This window comes from Chiloscyllium plagiosum, unplaced genomic scaffold (genome assembly GCF_037043375.1).
Source record: "Chiloscyllium plagiosum isolate Xiang-an unplaced genomic scaffold, Cpla_swu_hap1 HiC_scaffold_36, whole genome shotgun sequence".
NCBI classification, from domain to species: domain Eukaryota; kingdom Metazoa; phylum Chordata; class Chondrichthyes; order Orectolobiformes; family Hemiscylliidae; genus Chiloscyllium; species Chiloscyllium plagiosum.
The window spans coordinates 1940972-1960824 of NW_028270174.1; the positions used below are offsets into that span (position 1 = coordinate 1940972).

General features: G+C 41.5%; 1 protein-coding gene across 4 annotated transcripts in view; it reads left to right on the forward strand.

Annotated features, from left to right (window-relative positions):
- The window catches only part of manba (mannosidase, beta A, lysosomal), a 107315-nt gene that overhangs the window by 26538 nt on the left and 60924 nt on the right, over positions 1-19853 (forward strand). For all 4 annotated transcript variants that reach the window (XM_043674525.2, XM_087979858.1, XM_087979859.1 and 1 more), the window contains exons 4-5: positions 4303-4473; positions 11999-12122. In XM_043674525.2, the coding sequence (XP_043530460.2) occupies positions 4303-4473; positions 11999-12122 (295 nt within the window). The remainder of the gene's footprint in view (positions 1-4302; positions 4474-11998; positions 12123-19853) is intronic.

Genomic DNA, 19853 nt, shown 5'->3' on the forward strand with positions numbered 1-19853 from the left:
CACCAATCCCTTAGCCACGTGTTTACTTCCCTAACTTTCTTATCTCTATGCCAGTTAGCACGTGGCTCAGGCAGTAATCCAGAGATTATGACCCTTGAGGACCTGTACTTAATTTCCTTCCTAGTGCTTGATAATCCGCAAACAATCCAAGTGCTGGCAAATAGGACTATATTAGTTTAGGCAAATAATGATTGCTCAGATGAGTATTTGTGTAATCTAAAGACTTTCTTTGGCTCAAAGCTTGAAGTTCATTATTGACATTAGTGTAATTAAAATGAGAGGATTTGTTGCTACAAAATACATTTATCATTATTCCTAAATTTCTGTGTAAAATGACTAATCAGCAGTCCAACCATGCATTACCCGTCAGATTAAGGGACAGGCATGCTTATAAGCTGGTCTCTCATTCACTCAGAAGAGTACTCAGTGGAAGTGATGTGACATGTATGAAGGGAAAATTGATGGGAATGTGAACTTAATTGTCCGATGTGCCTTGGTGAAAACATTACATAGAACATATAGTGTAGAAACAGGCCATTCAGCCCAACTAGTCTATGCTTTACATGAGCCTCTTTCTACCCGACATCATCTCACCCTATGTGCACAACTTTATATTCTTTTGCACCCTTATGCCTTTATCTAGCTCTTCTGTTGAAGCATCTTCACTATTCTTAACCAGATTTTTAAAAAAATCTTAGAAAGCACCTTCCAGCTCATGACCACTACCACTTAGAGGGGCAAGGGCAGCATGTGGAAACATGGGAACACACTATGTGCACATTCTTTGAACCACACATTGTCCAGTCTTGTGATACATCAATTTGCCTTTTGTGTCACTGGGTCAAAATCCTGCTATTTCCTCCCTGATGGTGGTGTGGGTCAACCTACAGCATTTGGACTGCAGTGGTTCATGAGCTCAGCTCACCACCATCCTTTCAAAGGGCAACTAGGGACAGGCAATAAATTCTGGCCCAACCAGGAACACTTATATCCCACAAGTGATTTAAAGAAACACAAGTTTCTACTGTATTCCCTTTTGGATTTATATGGATTATCTTAAATTTATGATCTCTAATTTTTGTTTGCTCCAAATCCAAAGATGTGCAAGTTAAGTGAATTGGCCATGCTAAATTGCCCATAGTGTTCAAGGATTGGAGAAAGGCCAATTTTGACGGTATTAGGCAAGAACTATCAAAAGCTGATTGGAGGCAGATGTTCACAGGTAAAGGGACGGCTGGAAAATGGGAAGCCTTCAGAAATGAAATAACAAGAATCCAGAGAAAGTATATTTCTGTCAGGGTGAAAGAGAAGGCTGGTAGGTATAGGGAGTGCTGGATGACTAAAGAAATTGAGGGTTTAGTCAAGAAAAAGAAGGAAGCATATGTCAGGTATAGGCAGGATAGATCGAGTGAATCCTTAGAAGAGTATAAAGGAAGTAGGAGTATACTTAAGAGGGAAATCAGGAGGGCAAAAAGGGAACATTAGGTAGCTTTGGCAAATAGAATTAAGGAGAATCCAAAGAGATTTTGCAAATATATTAAGGACAATAGGGTAACTAGGGAGAGAATAAGGCCCCTCAAAGATCAGCAAGGCAACCTTTGTGTGGAGCCACAGAAAATGGGGGAGATACTAAATGAATATTTTGCATCAGTATTTACTGTGGAAAAGGATATGGAAGATATAGACTGGAGGGGAATAGATGGTGACACCTTGCAAAATGTCCATATTACGAGGAGGAAGTGCTGGATGTCTTGAAGCGGTTAAAGGTGGATAAATCCCCAGGACCTGATCAGGTGTACCCAAAAACTCTGTGGGAAGCTAGAGAAGTGATTGCTGGGCCTCTTGCTGAGAAATTTGTATCATCAATAGTCACAGGTGAAGTGCCAGAAGACTGGAGGTTGGCAAACGTGGTGCCACTGTTTAAGAAGGGCGGTAAAGACAAGCCAGGGAACTATAGATCAGTGAGCTTGACCTCAGTGGTGGGCAAGTTGTTGGAGGGAATCCTGAGTGACATGATGTTCATGTATTTGGAAAGGCAAGGACTGATTCGGGATAGTCAACGTGGCTTTGTGCATGGGAAGTCATGTCTCACAAACTTGATTGAGTTTTTTGAAGAAGTAACAAAGAAGATTGATGAGAGCAGAGAAGTAGATTGATCTCTATGGACTTCAGTAAGGCATTCGACAAGTTCCCCATGGGAGACTGATTAGAAAGGTTAGATCTCATGGAATACATGGAGAACTAGCCATTTGGATACAGAACTGGCTCAAAGGTAGAAGACAGAGGGTGGTGGTGGAGGGTTGTTTTTCATACTGGAGGCCTGTGACCAGTGGAGTGCCACAAGGATCTGTTCTGGGTCCTCGACTTTTTGTCATTTACATATATGATTTGGATGCGAGCATAAGAGATACAGTAGTGGACAGTGAAGAGGCTTACCTCAGATTACAACAGGCTCTGGACCAGATGGGCCAATGGACTGAGAAGTGGCAGAGGGAGTTTAATTCAGATAAATGCAAGGTGCTGCATTTTGGGAAAGCAAATATTAGCAGGACTTATACACTTAATGATAAGGTCCTAGGGAGTGTTGCTGAACAAAGGGACCTTGGAGTGCAGGTTCATAGCTCCTTGAAAGTGGAGTTGCAGGTAGATAGGATAGTGAAGGAGGTGTTTGGTATGCTTTCCTTTATTGGTCAAAGTATTGAGTACAGGAGTTGGGAGGTCATGTTGCGGCTGTACAGGACATTGGTTAGGTCACTGTTGGAATATTGCGTGCAGTTCTGGTCTCCTTCCTATATGAAAGATGTTGTGAAACTTGAAAGGGTTCAGAAAAGATTTAGAAGGATGTTGCCAGGGTTGGAGGATTTGAGCTATAGGGAGAGGCTGAACAGGCTGGGGCTGTTTTCCCTGGAGCGTCGGATGCTGCGGGGTGACCTTAAAGAGGTTTACGAAATTATGAGGGGCATGGATAGGATAAATGACAAAGTCTTTTCCCTGGGGTCCGGGAGTCCAGAACTAGAGAGCATAGGTTTAGGGTGAGAAGGGAAAGAGATAAAAGAGACCTCAGGGGCACTTTTTCACGCAGAGGGTGGTAAGTGTATGGAATGAGCTGCTAGGGGAAGTGGTGGAGGCTGGTACAATTGCAACATTTAAGAGGCATTTGGATGGGTATATGAACAGGAAGGGTTTGGAGGGATATGGGCCGGTTGCTGGCAGGTGGGACTAGATTGAGTTGGGATATCTGGTCGGCATGGACAGGCTGGACCGAAGGGTCTGTTTCCATGCTGTACATCTCTATGACTCTATGTGTAGATAAGGTGCATTAGTCAGGGATAAATGTAGAGTGATAGGGTAGGGGAATGGGTCTGGGTGGATTACTCTTCGGAGGGTCGGTGTGGACGTGTTGAGCCAAAAGGCCTGTTTCCATACTGTAGAGATTCTATGATTCTATTATCCTATGATAGCTGGTCGGCATGGACAAGTTGGACTGAAGGATCTGTTTCCATGCTGTACAGCTCTACCACTCTGTGACTCTAAGTGAATAAAAATACATGAGACCCTTGATCAGCCATTCTTGAGGGAAGTTGGGGAACCACATTGCTGTTAGTCTGGTGCTGTAAATATACCAGACTGGGTTAGGATGGCAGATTTTCTTCCCTCAAGGACTGAAGTGAACCAAATGGGTTTTTCCAATAATGCAATGACTTCACGATCATCAATAGAATCATACAGCATGGAAAAAGAGCCTTAATAATTAGTGATTTTTATTCATCCAGATTTATGTAATCAGTTGAATTTAAGTTCCCCAGCTATTGTGGCAGGATATGAGCCTGTGTCTATGAATTATTAGTCCAGGCAATAAAGCCATTTAATGAAGGTGATTTTAAAAATCAGCCAGGCTGATATTTAATTACTTTCTCCTTCACATTTGCAAATGTGTGTCTGATGAAGATGTTGAGTTTGTTTGCAACTTCATTCCGGATCAAGTTCAAGCCCACTTAAGACAATCACTTGGGAAGGGCATTATAAACCTACTGCTCTATGTGGATCCAACACAATTGATTGCTGCTTCCTGGATTCCTCTTCACAGAACCTGGTACCAAGTGAAATCTCCCATATCATTTCTTATGTTGTTGAAGTGGTTTATTTCCAGTACTTTAAAGTGAATAAATAAGTTTGCATTTATTATCAACAAAGATATCTGCCTGCTTTAAAATAAAAATTGTAAAGGCCAATCTGTTTCTGAAATGTGAGCCTAACATTTTCACAAGTCTTTGATTTTCCTCTTTTTCTTAATTACTTCAGACTTTTGATTCTACTGATGTGATCAGAGAAAGAAACTTCATCGAGGTCCACTTTTCATCTGCAGTCTCTTATGCAGCACAGCAGAGTTCACAACATAACAAATACCCAGTGCCTCCGGAATGTCCTCCTTTACAGCAAAGAGGAGAATGTCACGTCAACTTTATCAGAAAGGTATGACCCAAGAAAACTCAATTGAGAACGTTTTAATTTTTAACTGAACTTTATGGTAATCACGATGGTGAAACAGTCAGGAATACTCATTGTTAGTCTTTTGAGTCCACACATGCACCTTTAAGTAGAGGCATCAGAAGTTGCTTCCACAGCATGTGCTGGTGAAATGTATCCTGTACCGCAATTATTTCAAAATCATGAACTGAAGAGATTTTGCACTGTTGTGCTTATTTCTAATGATGGACCACAAGAATCTCAAGTACAGGTTCACAATCATTTATTCATAACACTAAGATAACCTGGACAGACTAACTCGCACAGTTAAGATAACTCACCTGCAGCCCAACAACCCTGCTGGAGGCATTTGGGGATAGTCAATAACTGCTGGCTTAGCTTGTAATCACATGAAAAATAAATAATCTAATGTTATTGTTTTGGAAGAATTGCAGAGAAATTATACCTCTGGCATGAAATGTTATATAGAAATTTTAGGGAAGAACTTAGGACATGTTGAGAGTATCGTTGTGGCACCCTGGGCATTATCAACAGGGGCATAGACTACAGAGGAGCAAGGACGTTATGATAAACCTGTGTTTAAAAACAAAAAAAAATCATTCAGCCAGTAAGGTAATTGATGAAAGAAGCAACGGTGACATGAGGAAAACTCTTTTTGTGCAGTAAGTGGTTAGGGTGTGAAAGTGTATTTTTGTTAATCCATGGGATGTGGATGTCACTGGTTGCCCTTGCAAGGTGGTGATGAGCTGCTTTCATGAACCACTGCAGTTTGTTTGGTTTTGGTAAACCCACAGTGCAATTATAGAGTCATAGAGATGTACAGCATGGAAACAGATCCTTCAGTCCAACTTATCCATGCCAACCAGATATCCTAAACTAATCTCGTCCCATATACCAGCACTTGGCCCATATCCTTATAAGCCCTTCCTATTCATATACCCATAAAGATGTCTTTTAAATGTTGTAATTGTACCAGACTCCAGCAATAGCTCTGGCAGCTCATTCCATACTTGTACTACCCTGTGCGTGAAAAAGTTACCCCTCAGGTCCCTTTTAAATCTTTCCTCTCTCCCTGAAACCTATGCCCTCTAGTTCTGGACTCTCTCACCCCAGGGAAAAGACCTTGTCTGTTTACCCTAGCCATGCCCCTCATGATTTTATAAACCTCTAATTTAGAGAGGGACATCCAGGATTTTGGCCCTGCAATATTGATGGACCACTAGGGATGCCCTCGGAGTGCCTGCTGCAGATACAGTTATGGTATTCAAAGGGAACTGGCTTATTATCTGAAAAGGGGAATGTACTTTGGAGTGTCTCTACATGAAGCTTAACCTTCTGAGAGCCAACGCAGACATTAACGGCCATTGGCCTCGCCCTGTGTTGCAGTCATTCTATGACTCTTTAAAAGTAGTGTTGTTTAAATCCAAGCTGTAGGCTAGACTGATAGTATTAAATTATCCACTAAGCCATCTTGAGAACAGCTTGTGAATGTTAAGGTTAGAACTTCCTTTGCAAGTAAATGGCTGTTAACATTCTGTTTGTGCACCTGCTTGATCAGATATAATTAGTTTTGCAAAGATACTTACCACATCAATTAATTCTTGATACAACTTTGTGATGTTGGAATGCATCAAATGTATAATATGCACCTCTTGGAAATGTAGCATTTTATTTTCTGATTTCACTTTTTCTCTTCTGCTTGTTGACATTGTCATGATCTCCAAAAGATTCAGTAATTTACTGAAGAATATAACAGCAAGGTTCTGTGGTTTAAAACAAATTAATTTTGCTGTAGAGGAATCAAATTAACCAACGACTACTAAATTTAAAAAATGGTCTTATCTAATTACTTTTAAGTAGTTTTCTATGTAAAGTGCTACAAAACATAACCATAGATATTCCAGACTAAAATCCCCTTCCTCTTTCCACTATGACTCTCCTACGAAGTCCCCGGATACCTTGTCAGTTTGTTAAAAGTTATCTGGTTTCTTGTGATTAGCTCCAAACTTTACCACACCTGCTTTGTAAGGTCTGGAACTTTAAAGGTCAATCCTGAACTTCAGTCTGAATTTCTGCATGTCGTAACTTCAGTTTGCAATCTCGTATCAAAATAATGAACGTTGCTAAATGTTTTGAAACATATCGGGTAACAGTAACTTAAATAACTTGGGCTGACGGTATTATATGTCCCGTGAAGTTTAGAAGAATATAAGATGATCACATTGAGATGTATAAAATCTTAAGTGACTTCAAATGGTAGGTGCTGAATAGCTGTTTCTCTCGGCTGGTGTATCTAGAATTGGGTGTCTCGGTCTCAGTGTAAGGGTTTGTATTAGCACTGGGATGAGCAGTTTCTTCACTCAGAGGCTTTTGAATCTATTGCATTCTATGTATTAAAAAACTGTGGATGCTCAGACATAGAGTCCATTCAAGATTTAATTGATAACTGTGGAAAGTTGTAGCTGGAGTAGAGGATTAGCTATGGCATTGAGTGGCTATATAGTGTGCTCCTATTTCTTGTGCTTGTATGTGATAGTGTTCTTCATTTTGTATAGAACATAGAACTACGTAGGGAGCAGAAACTGGAATCCTTTAAGTGTTGTGCAGAATTAATAATTACACCTCATCTCATGCACTTCATGTTTCTGAATAATCTTTGTCCATTGATACTTAAGAGTCGAAGAGGGAAGGGCTGATTATTCCAGACTTGCTTATAGAAGTACAACTGGAAGTGCTTGTAAGGGCCTTGATTTCTTTTAAAGCTACATATAGGAGCTCTAAGCTTCTTGGAAAATTCCTTTAGTATTTATACGAGGAAAGCAATCTGATCCCTAATATGCAAACGAACAGCAACAATGAATTGGTTTTCATTCCCTGTCACAAGTTTAACGTTTTGAAACTAACTGCTCCCACATGGAATATTGAACAGTACAGTACAGGCCCTTCAGCCCGCCATTTATGCGTTAACCTTGATACTATGCTAAACAAATCCCATCTGTCTGGACGTGATCACGTCCCTCTGTTGTAGTAATGTTTATAAAACTCAAATTTAGTAGCAAGTCGATCAAACGTAGAAGCAAATCAATCAAATTTATTAAATCAAAAGGTTTTGGGAGGGACAGTGTGATTCTGACCCTAATTGCAGGACTTGACCATGTCATCTCTCCCCGAACAACAGGTACAGCAGTTATTATAGTCTGGATGACATGTACAACAAAAGCCCGCGAAAGATGATTTCTTGTGTTCTGTGCGTGTGCACACAGAGATCACTAGTTTGACCCACCTGGTGAATTGGTCAATAATCACAAGGCAATATGTCTTCCCATGGGATTGGGAAAGCAGTCCTGTAAAATCTATCTGAACATGCTCCCAGGACCCCTTTGAGCATGGCTGGTACCCCATTCTAGTTTTAATGGGCCTGCCTGGGTTGTGCTGGGCACACGTCACACAGCAATGACAGAATCAAGCTATATCTCTGCCCATGCCCCTCCACCACCATTCCTTCCCAATGCTGGTTATCATAGCATCATGCCCCACATGGGAAATGCCATGGTGTAATTGCATAAGAGTATGTTGGATGCACGCTGGGGGCAGGACCTTGTCATTCAATCTCCAGATACCTTCCTTGTCTGGCATGGCCCCCTGCACCTTCCGCCTGGTGCATTCACCCTCGGGGGTATCACCGTGCAGTTGGGTAATGTTTATAGTGGGGTCATTCTCAGCAAAGGATGGATGTCTTCCGTCTCTAGAGCTGATTAAAATTGTGCCACTCAGGATTCTGTTTATCTGATTCCTTCTGATGGGCCTTGACCTTCAACACCGTAGCCTCCAATGGGAACTCGCTGGTCTCCCGTAAGGTCTTTATTATCTGCCCATGCTTGACAGGGGTGTCCCCTGTGGTGACAAATCCTCATCTTCCCCAAACCGTCATGTAATTATGGGCAATCCCAACCACGTATCTACTATCAATGTAAATGTTAATATTCTTCCCTGTCATCTCCGTGAAGGCCTGGGTGATGGCCACTAACTCCGCCAACTGGGCTGACAGATCTCCTTGCATTCACCCAGCTCAGATAACTTGTAGTTCGGCGTTCACTACTGCCCATCCCATTCGTGGCAAACCGTTTACATATTTCCGCGAGCCATCCACGAACAGGATCTCGTCTGGTGCCTCCGTGGGGTACATCCTTTATCCCACTTTCCTCTACTTTTTCATCCACATTCCCCCACATGTGGTTCGCCATTGCCTAACATCCCTTCTGCTGGGTTTTCCTGGATATCTCATACAATGTTAATGGATTTGGTTGGTGGCAAAAGAACAGCCTCCCATTTTGCCCTTCTCCTGTTAGAGACCGTGCGTAATTTTCCTGTTTTTAACATTTCTTCAAGGGTGTGTTTGGTATGCAAAACTATATACCCTCACTTCCCATGTGGCACAGTCTAAAGCAGCTATATATCTGGGCAAGCCATTCACTTTGGGACCCTCAGCAATAGAGTAGTACCCTATAGATCGCTGTTTATCACCATGGAGCTGGGTTACTACTGCTGAGTAAAAACCTCCCTCTTCATTGCAGTAAATGTGAAAGTCTTAACTAGCATCTAACCCAGGAAACATTCTGGTAAACCACTTTTGGATCCTCTCCAAATCCTTAACATCCTTCCTATAGTGTGGCAACCAGAACTGTATACGATACTTAAGATGTGGCCTAACTAAAATTTTGTAGAGCAGCAACATGACTTACCAAATTTTATACTCTGTGTCCCAATCAGTGAAGGCAAGCATGCCATATGCCTTCTTTACCATCTTACCTACTTGTTTTGCCACTTTCGGGAGCTGTTGACCTGCACACTAAGATCCATCTGTATATCACTGCTCCTAAAGGTCCTGCCATTTACTGTGTATGTTCCTTTTGCATTCAACCTCCCAAAAGCACTTGCTTGGATTAAACTCCATCTGCTATTTCTCCACCCCCAATTTTCCATTGTTCCCTACCCTGCTGTATTTTTGACGAACTTTCTCACTATCCATAACTCCTCCAATTTCCATGTGCTCTGCAATCCTACTAATCAGACCAGCTAAATCATTTATATGTAGAGGTTCCAGTCTTGATCTTTTGGAACACCACTGGTCACTGATTTCTAAACAGAAAAACACCCCTCTACAACTAACCTCTGTCTTCTATGACCAAGCCAATTTTGTATTCAACTTACCTCTTCACTGTGGATCTCATGTGACTTAATCCTCTGGGCCAGCCTACCATGAGGTCAAATGCTTTAGTAAAGTTCATGTAGACAACATCCACTGCCTTACCCTCGTCAACCATCTTTGTCACTTACTCAACAAACTCAAAGGGAAATTTGATAGGATGCTATTGAGACAAGACCTACCCCACACAAAGCCATGGTGACTATCCCAAATAGATCAATTCTTTTCCAAATGCAATTAAATCCCATACCTAAGAATCGTTTTTCAATAACTTCCTACCACTGATGTAAAGTTCACCAGCCTTGAATTTCCTGAATTTTTCCTGTTGTCCTTCTTAAGTAAAGGAACAACATTCTCCAGTCTTCTGAAACCCTGTCTGTGGCTGAACAGATCCCTTCAAGACCCTAATAATCTCCTCCTTTGCCTCCCTCAGTATCCTGAGATAGGTCCCATCAGGCCAAGGGAACATATCTATGTTCATGTTTTTCAAGACATCCACCTCCTCCCCCCCCCCCCCCCCCCCCCCCCCCCCCCTCAATATCAACATATACCCTCTGATCTTAACATTCACCATGTCTTTCTTCGTGAATGCCAATGCAACATACTTCCTGTGGCTCCATGCATGATTTCCCTCTTTTATCCTTGAATGGACCGTACCCCTTCCCTAGCTTCTAAGGGAATGCCTTGGGACTCGCCTTAATTCTATTTGTCAAGGACATTTCATAGCCCATTTGATTGTAAGGAGAGGCTATATAGGCTGGAACTATTTTCCCTGGACTGTAGGAGATTAAGGGTTGCGTTTATAGAAGTTTATTAAATCATGAGGGGCATAAATAAGGTGAATAGCCAAGGTCTTTTCCCTACAGTAGGGGAGTCCAAAACTAGAGGGTATAGGTAAAAAACCTTAACCTATACCCTCTAGTTTTGGACTCCTCTACCGTGGGGGAAAGATTTATAAGGGTCCTGAGGGGCAAAGTTTTATGCAGAATGATGTGTGCATGGAATCAGCTGCCAGAGGAAGTGGTGGTGGCAGGTACAATAGCAACATCTAAAGTACATTTGGACAGGTACATGGATAGGAAAGCTTTAGAGCAAAATGGGCCAAACATAGGCCAATGAAACTAGTTTAGGAAACCTGATCAGCATGGGTGAGTTCAACTGAAGGGACTGTTTCTGCGCTATCTACCTCTACGACTCGATGTATGTGAAAGAATGTGCATTTATTTAGCATCCTATCAAATTCCACAGAATCATCCTAAAGACTTCACTGTAGTCTTTTGGTTTAAGGTGGAGTCACGTGTTATGTAGGTGAAACTGAGTTGCCATTTGTGTATTTCAAATTTGGTGACGCAAGAAAGGATATCAGCCAATGCAATGTGGTCTCCCTGCACTATCCATTAGAACACATAGAAATGACATAACATTTCAATCAAAAGCCAAGACCTCTGACAAGCTTATAAAAGCCATATTGTCCCAGCTTACATTACTTTACATTCTCCTTTTCAGTCATGATCTTGTGCATGTGTGGAGTATAGAGGTTTAGAATGATGGTTCTACATTCACTGTTTCCTTGAGAATGATCCCCAGATAGCTCGTTTCTTCCTATTCTCACCAGAGAAGGGCGGCAGGGTGGCTTAGTGGTTAGCACTGCTGCCTCACAGTGCCAGGGACCCGGGTTCAATTCCTGCCTTGAGCAGCTGTCTGTGTGGAGTTTGCACATTCTCCCCGTGTCTGCGTGGGTTTTCTCTGGGTGCTGTGGTTTCCTCCCACGATCCAAAGATGTGCAGGTTAGGTGAATTGGCCCATAGTGTTAGGTGTATTAGTAAAGGGTAAATATAAGGTACAGGAATGGGTCTGGATGGTTTACTCTTCGCAGGGTCAGTGTTGACTTGTTGGGCCGAAGGACCTGTTTCCTAACTGTAGGGAATCTCATCTAATCTAATCTAATCTAATCTAATCTAATCTAATAAACATCCCATTCTGTGGTTTCAGCATTATCCGATGGAAATTACAGACTAGCTCCAAGTATGGTTACAGTGAAATCATTTTAACTGGAAACACTAATTTTAGGAGAAAATGCCTCTCAGACAATATTTGTGAATAGACCCACTTATGACAATTTTTTTAAAAAAGCACTCTTGCTTTTATCCTGCCATTCTATTAGTATTTAGGCAAACATTCAAATAGCCTGTTCCTGCTCTAATTCATATGCACTGAACTACAGGTTCCTGAGATCACAGTTAACAAATGCAGTGAAATGAATACTTTTGATTTATTTAACACCTTTTGTGCATTAACTTTTAGGAGCAATGCTCTTTCAGCTGGGACTGGGGTCCATCGTTTCCTACACAGGGAATCTGGAAAGATATAAGGATTGAGATGTTCAACATCTGCCACCTGACATATCTCACAGCAACTACTATTTATGGTATGAGGTTTACTAATTTTGTCATGAAGTGTGAAGATCTTTTATTTAGTTGTATTTAATGTCATTTAAAGAACCAGTGTATATTTCTGACATTTTGAAAGTTTGATGGAACCATTTTCTTTTCTCTTTGGTAGAACATAACTCTTCATGGTGTCATTTTAACTCATTTAAAATACTTTAGTTGCAGAAGACTGTAATTTAGCTTATAGAATCTGCTTGTTAAGTGCTTTACTAACCTCCAAGTTGTTTAAGTCTTCAAGCATTGTCGCCTGTTGGTTATTGTTAAGTGTAATGTACGTTACTATTTAGAATCCTGACAGTGGAAGCAGGCCACTTGGTCTTTCGAGTCCACACTGACCCTTCAAAAAGCATCCCACCTCTGACCCTGTGCCTGTAACCCTTCATTTCCCATGGCTGATCCACCTAGCCTGCACATCCCTGGGCATTATGAGCAATTTTGCATGGCCAATCCATCTAATCAGCATATTCTTGGGCAGTTAGAGGAAACCCACACGGACACAGGGACAATGTGCAAACTCCATGCAGGCCGATGCTCGAAGGTAGCGTTGAACCCAGGTCCATGGCATTGTGAGGCAGCAGTGCTAAATTTTTAAATAGCGACATTTTGTGCATGTGTTTCAAATTGTATAATGGAGGTAATAGAAAGAACGATAAAACAAAGTTCATTGTGGCTAGATAGTAAAAAGATATGGAGGCAAGATTTGTAGAATGAGTTAAAATACAGTGAGACCATGATCTCCCTGGTTAAACAGGCTTGAGGAGCTGAATGGCCTCTTCATGGACGTCTCTTTTAATTCATTTTCAGGATGTGGGTGTTGCTGTCTGGACTAGCATTTATTACACATCTCAAATTTCCCTTGAGAAGTGGTGATGAGCTATCTTCTTGAATCTCTGCAGTCCATGTGCTGTAGGTTGACCCATAGTGTCCTTAGGACGGAGTTCCAGGCCACAGCCCAGTCACACTCAGGGAAAGTATTTAGAATTCATTGCATGTAATTAATTTCTTAATAATTATTGAAACGTTCAATAATGTGATTAGAGAAATGAAATTATGCTCTGTGTGTTGGCTGGTTTGCTCTGGTCATGTGATTAGGAGAAAATGAGGACTACAGATGCAAGAGATCAGAGTTGACAGTGTGGTGCTGGAAAAGGGCAGCAGGTCAGGCAGCATCCAAGGAGCAGGAGGATTCATGAAGGGCTTCTGCCTGAAACATCGATTCTCCTGCTGTCAGATGCTGCCTGACCTGCTGTGCTTTTCCAGCACCACACTCTAGTCATGTGCCTTTTCTGTGCAGCCATTGAGCACTCATCACTTGAAAATGATGTTAGCAATGTGAGGATTTTCAGAGCTGGTAAAAGAGTCAGGTACTGAAAGGAGAGCAAGGAAAATATGATTTCAAACAATAGTCTGTAATTTTCGATTATTTCGTGATTCAAAATGGCTGTGCATTTTCCACTCCCTCTCAACATGAAAGGAGACATGAGATAGAATTGGAATTTTTTTCAACCTTAGATGACAAAAGTATGAAAAAGCTATGGAATAAATTTTTTAAAACTTGAGCAAATGTAGCAACGCTGCTACCAGTGCTGGTGAAAGAGTGCTGCAGCCCTGATCTCAGTGAGGAGCAGAGAAGCCAGACTGTGGAAATGTTGCAGATCTTGAAGACACATTTGAACTTTAAGGTATTTATAAATAATTTGTGTTCAACATCAGAGCTAAGGAGGAGAGGGACAATAATACTAAAACTCAGATATAATAATATTATAAAGGTAAAGTTGCTATACTCTTGCCAGACCAATAGGGCTGCTGTCTCATTAGACAGAGATAGCTGGTGGTTATTTAACCTGAGCATCACCATGCCCTTGGGTGATTGGAGAGATTGGAAAGCAGAGTCCTTCATGATGACCCTAGCTGGTGCAGGGAAATTGAACCTACGCATGGTGGTGTCACTGTGCATGACAACCAGCCATCCAGCTAAACAGACCTCATGATAATGAACATACAACCACACTGATACAACTAGCTGGATCCTGAAAGCTTGGACAACTGAGAGCTGTTCTCATCTGAGATAGGATTGGACATAAGAGATTATGTCTGAGAGAGGAGAAGCGTACCCTGAAGAATCCTATTGATGTATGCAGTAGCTCTAGGATTGTGAGGAATTAGCCAGAGAATATTAATGGGTGAACAGATGAAGAACCACATTCCAAATTGAATAAGAACAACCAACTGGACAAAAAAAGCACATAATTTGCAGCCCAACCAGCAGAAATATTAAGGCCAGTGGGCAGGATGTAAGTATTGTGAGTAAATCACATAAAAGAGAAGGCAGCATGTGGAAATCAATGCTCTAACTTCAAAAAACTGAGTCACTTTGTAGTCAAGTGATTCACCAGAAAGAAGCAAAGCAAGCCTATAAAGATAGCTGGTGGCAAGATTTCAACCGATGATTCTGACAGATCCCTCTTTACTAAACAACAGATTGTCATCATCATCAGGTCTGAAGCTATTGAGTGGTTTTTGACTGTTATACTGATGATTGCAGAAGGAGAACAGCAAGTGAATGTGAACTTGCCAATGTAAATGGAGCAAATCAGTGGAGGCCCTAGAGGTGTATAGAAGTACAGAGTGAGAACTTAAGAAAGCAATTAAGAGAGCAAAGAGGGGGCATGAGAAAAACACTGAATGAATTAGCTTTATTGTCACGTACAGGTCATTCTGGTACAACACTCGTTTCGTCAGTGCGAATTGACTAACGCGATTGACAAATTGTAGATGTTGTTTGGATAAACACGAATTTCCTACAGAATGGTATAACAATTTTCTATAGCTATCTTCTACAGCACGATTACCTTTGGCGTTTTCCATAGTGTGATTTTCTATAGTGCGACGTTGCAGAGGAACACAATTGTCGTGTTATACCAGAATGCACTGAAAAGTTTACAACTTGCCACATACGGCACCAACTTAGGAGTAAGGTACCTAGGTACAGATTCTTCATTACAAATTCATAGGAAAAAAAATTAGAAAACCAAAGAAATAAAAAGTCCAGAATTACAAATTGTAGGAATACATTAGAAAATAGAGAAATAAGAAGTTCAGAATAATAGTCTTTCAATTCAGTGCACGATGGCACCTAGCCTCCAGTCCATGTTGGGTCTTGATTCCAGACTGTGCTGGGCTTCACCTTGAGGCTGGATGACTGCTCTGGAATCGCCTTGAGGCTAGAAGTCCATGCTGAGGCTACGCGGGGCCGAGGGGATGACTTGCTGAGTCCACGCTGAAGATAGGAGTTCACAACATCAGTGAGAAGGAAGAAGACAGAAAAAAAGCACAAAAGGAGAGAAAATGAGAGAAGAAACAGACAAACGGATGAGCTCCGGTTGAAGCATACTACTTTGCCACCACCTTAGAAAGTCGTTAGTATAAGTATATCAGGAAGAAGAGAATAACCAGGGAAAGAGGAGGGCTCATTAGATCTGAAGGGAAAATGTGTGTGTGTAAAGCTGGAGGATATTGGTAGAGTGTTAAACGAGTACTTCACATATGTCTTCACTCAGGTGAAGGAGGGTGTAAGAACAGAATTTGAGGGGATAATGGCCTGTGAGTTTCTTGAGTAGTTTGATATAGGGAGTGAAGAGGTTTGGAGGTTTTCTTGGGTTTGAAAGTGAAACAATCCCCAGGTCCGGATGAGTTGTATCCCAAGTAGCTGTTGGAGATCAGGGAGGAAATCATAGAGACCATGACCAAATTTTAAATGCACCTCCAGCCATGGGAGATGTGCCAGAAGACCAGAAGGCAACTAATGTGGTTCAACTTTTCAAGAAAGGTGGTGGAGATAGATCAGTGGACTATAGATCACATCAGCGGTATGGAAACAAGTGGTGCAAATTCTGAAGGAAAAAATTAATCTCCATTTAGAGAGGTAAGGTTTGATCAGGTTAGTTAACATGGCTTTGTCAGGGAGATCATGCCAACATGTCTGATGGAATTTTTCAAGGAGGTGACCTTGTGGTTGGGGGCAGTGCAGTTGCTGAAATGTATATGGATATCAGTAAGGCTTTTGAGAAGCTGGGAAACATAAGAAATTGATAAAGAAGGTAAAATCATATGGCATTCAGGGTAACTTGGCAAGTTGGATCCAAAATTAACAGGAGACTGGGTGGTAATAGAAGGCTACTTGTGTGCCTGGAACCTAATGTTCAGTGGCGTACCATAGAGTCCCTTACTGTTCGTAATATATGTAAACAATCTAGATGAAAACATGGAAGGAATGACAGACAAGTTTGCGAATGACACAAAGATTGGCTGTAGACAGATTGGTGCGATAGGTGGGACAATGGCAGATGGAATTTAACCACGATGAGTGGGAAGTGATGCACTTTGGAAGAAGGAACAAGATAAGGGCATTCTCAATGAATGATGGGACACTAGGACACTTAGAGGAACAGAGGGATCTTGGGGTGCTTGTCCACAGATCCCTGAAGGTGGCAGGGTAGATCAATAAGTTCGTTAAGAAGGCATGTGGGACACTTCCTTTATCAGTTGTAACATAGGTTTTAAGAGCAGGGAGATCGTGTTGAAACTGTACAGGACTTTGGTGAGGCCACATTTGGATTAATGTGTGCAGTTCTAGTCTCCACACCATAGGAAGGATATGATTGCATTGGAGAGGCTGCAGAGGAGATTTACCAGGATTTAGTGGAGCAGTTTAGGTATGAAGATAGACTGGATAAGTTTGATTTGGAGGTTGATATAGCTAAGTTCGGTACCCATAGGGAGAGCCTCAACCGGGACCTTGGGTTCATGTCACATTACAGGTGACCACCATTGCACTATGCACACACATAGACATTCCTACACACACACACAGATACTCCTACACACACACGCTCTCTCACACACACACAGGCACTCCTATATATACATACACACGGACACACATATACACAGACGTGCATACAGACACCCACACACACCCTTACAGACACACACTCTCTTACACACGCAGGCATTCCTATACACACACATACACAGACGCGCACACAGACACCCACACACACCCTTACAACACACACACTCTCACACTCACACATGCACGCCCTCACAGACTTAAGACACTCTGCATTCACTACACACACACACATACACTTTCTCACACTCACAACCCCCAACCCAGACAGACAGACATACACAGACAGACAAAGACCCACATGCACACATATATTTTGTGGGGTGAATTTGTATTTGAAGGGTTGCATTGTACTTTGCTCAAAAACTGCATGCATTCATGTAGAGCTCTCAGCTCAAAAACTGCATGAATTTATGTAAAACTCCGTTATCTCACTTTTTAGATTAGAATCAATCTAAACATCATAGCATAGACAGAGAACACAGGGGGCCAACACCTTCAACATATTGTCTAGCTATCACCATTGTTAACAGCTAACCCGAGAGTGCAACTTTTTTAAAAAAAGGTTTTGTGATTTACACATGAAAGAAATGAAACTAACGTTTCTAACAGATGAAAGGCTTAACATACAATCAATTTTTCAATGTATAATTTCAGTTACATCACACTAAATATTTGCTATAAATTCTATGCGTTAGGATTGAGCCCTCCATTATCACCTGATGAAGGAGCGTCGCTCCGAAAGCTAGTGTGCTTCCAACTAAACCTGTTGGACTATAACCTGGTGTTGTGTGATTTTTAACTGGATAAGTTTGGGTTGTTTTCTTTGGAGCAGAGAAGGTTAAGTGGGGATCTAATAGAAATGTATTAGATAATAAGGGGTATGACAGTGTGAATAAAAAGCAATCATTCCCTTTAGTTGAAGGTCGATAACAAAGGGGTAAATATTAAGGTGAAAGACAAGAGGTTTAGAGGGAACTTAAGAATTTTTTTCACCAAGAGAGTGGTGGGGGTCTGGGAAGGGGAGTTGAGGCAGGAAACCTCGCAGCCTTTTAAAAGATACTCAGATGTGCACTTAAAGTGTCATAAGGTATGCCCTAGTGCTGGAAGTTGGGTGAATGCAGATTTAGTGAACTTTAGTGGTAGATCCTAAAGGTCTTTACTCCTTCTGATGCAAACAGTGGTTCCTGTCAGGTGAAACTGAATTAAAGCAGCAGTTGTCTAACTAAGATTTTGATGCCATTTGGGAGATCCAGATGGTTGAGCATATCATTTGGCATTATTTAAAATATCATTCTTGAGTCTTGGGTATCGCTGGCCATGCCAGCGTTCATTGCCTGTCCCTGGTTGCCTTTCCAGTTCTGGAGAAGAATATCAGTACAGACTGCACAAAAAAGTGGTGCTGTTGTGGAAGATCTGCTAGTCAATGGATGTGGAGACATAATGGAAGAGGTCATTGCAGATCAGAGCGCGCCAGGTGAACTGAAATTGATAATGAGAAAGATACTGTTGTACTTGACTTCATACATGCTCAAAGAACTGAGAGCAAAAAACTTCATCTGGATCTGGATAAGGTGAGAAATGCAGTAACCAATAGATGTGATAGCAGTGCAGTAACTTATTAGATTTTATGACTTATGTAGCAAAGTTGTCACTTATTTTGTCATCCGAATGAAACTCTGAGAGCTCGCTGCTTAGGGTGTTATGGTGGAAAATTTCACAAAAAACTAATGACAAACAGCTCCTGCACTAATGTACCATTGTGTCAATAATAAAGTCACCTTGCAGCGTAATACCAACAGGGCAGGACTTGGATTTTTATGCAGTGCAGACAGCCAGTTGCATTGTCATTCATGATGTTAACCCAAACTAAGTGATATGTTCAGATAGATGGCTGACATCTTTGCTTGTGAGCATTTTAATCAAAACTTGTTTGGCAGAGACCATAAAGCCGTAAGAAATAGTAATAGGAGTAGGCCATTCAGCCTGTCAAGCCTGCTTCACCATTCAGTAGGATCATGACTGATCTAACATTCCTCAGGTCCACTTACCTGCCCTTTCCCCACAACCCTTGATTCCCTTAATGATCAAGAATCTATCTACCTCAGCCTTAAATAGGACTCTGCCCCAAACGGTCTCAATCCTCTGAGAAAAGAATTTTTTTCTCATGTCAAACTTAAATTGGTGCTTCTTTATTCTGAGACTGTGTGCTCTTATCCTAGATTCTCCCATGAAGGGAAACATCCTCTCAGCACTTACCTGTCAAGCCCCTTAAGAATCCTATGTGCGTCAATGACATGAGCTCTCGTTCTTCTAAATTCCAATGAGTAGAGTCTCACCCTATTTAATCTTTGATCGTAAAGCAAGTCCTCCATACTGGGGATTATTACAGTAAACCTTCTCTGAAGTGCCTCCAATGAATTAAACTTGTCCTTAAGTAAAGGGACCAGAATTGCTCACAGTACTCCATTTGTGCTTGTACAGTTGCAGTCAGATTTCCCTACACTTATACGTGAATCCCTTTAAAATAAGGGCCAACATTCCATTGACCTTTCTGATTTTCTGCTGGCCCTGTGTGCTAGCTGTGTGTTTCATGTACAGATACCCCAAAATCGCCTTTGTATTGCAGCTTTCTGCAGCTTTTCTCCATTGAAATAATACTCTGTTCTTTTGCTGTACCTTCTGAAATGAACAACTTCACATGTTCCCACATTATGCCTGACTTGCAAACCTTTTGTCCACTTAATCTATATCTCTACAAATTGTTCATATCCCTCTTGCAACTTGCCTGTTCACT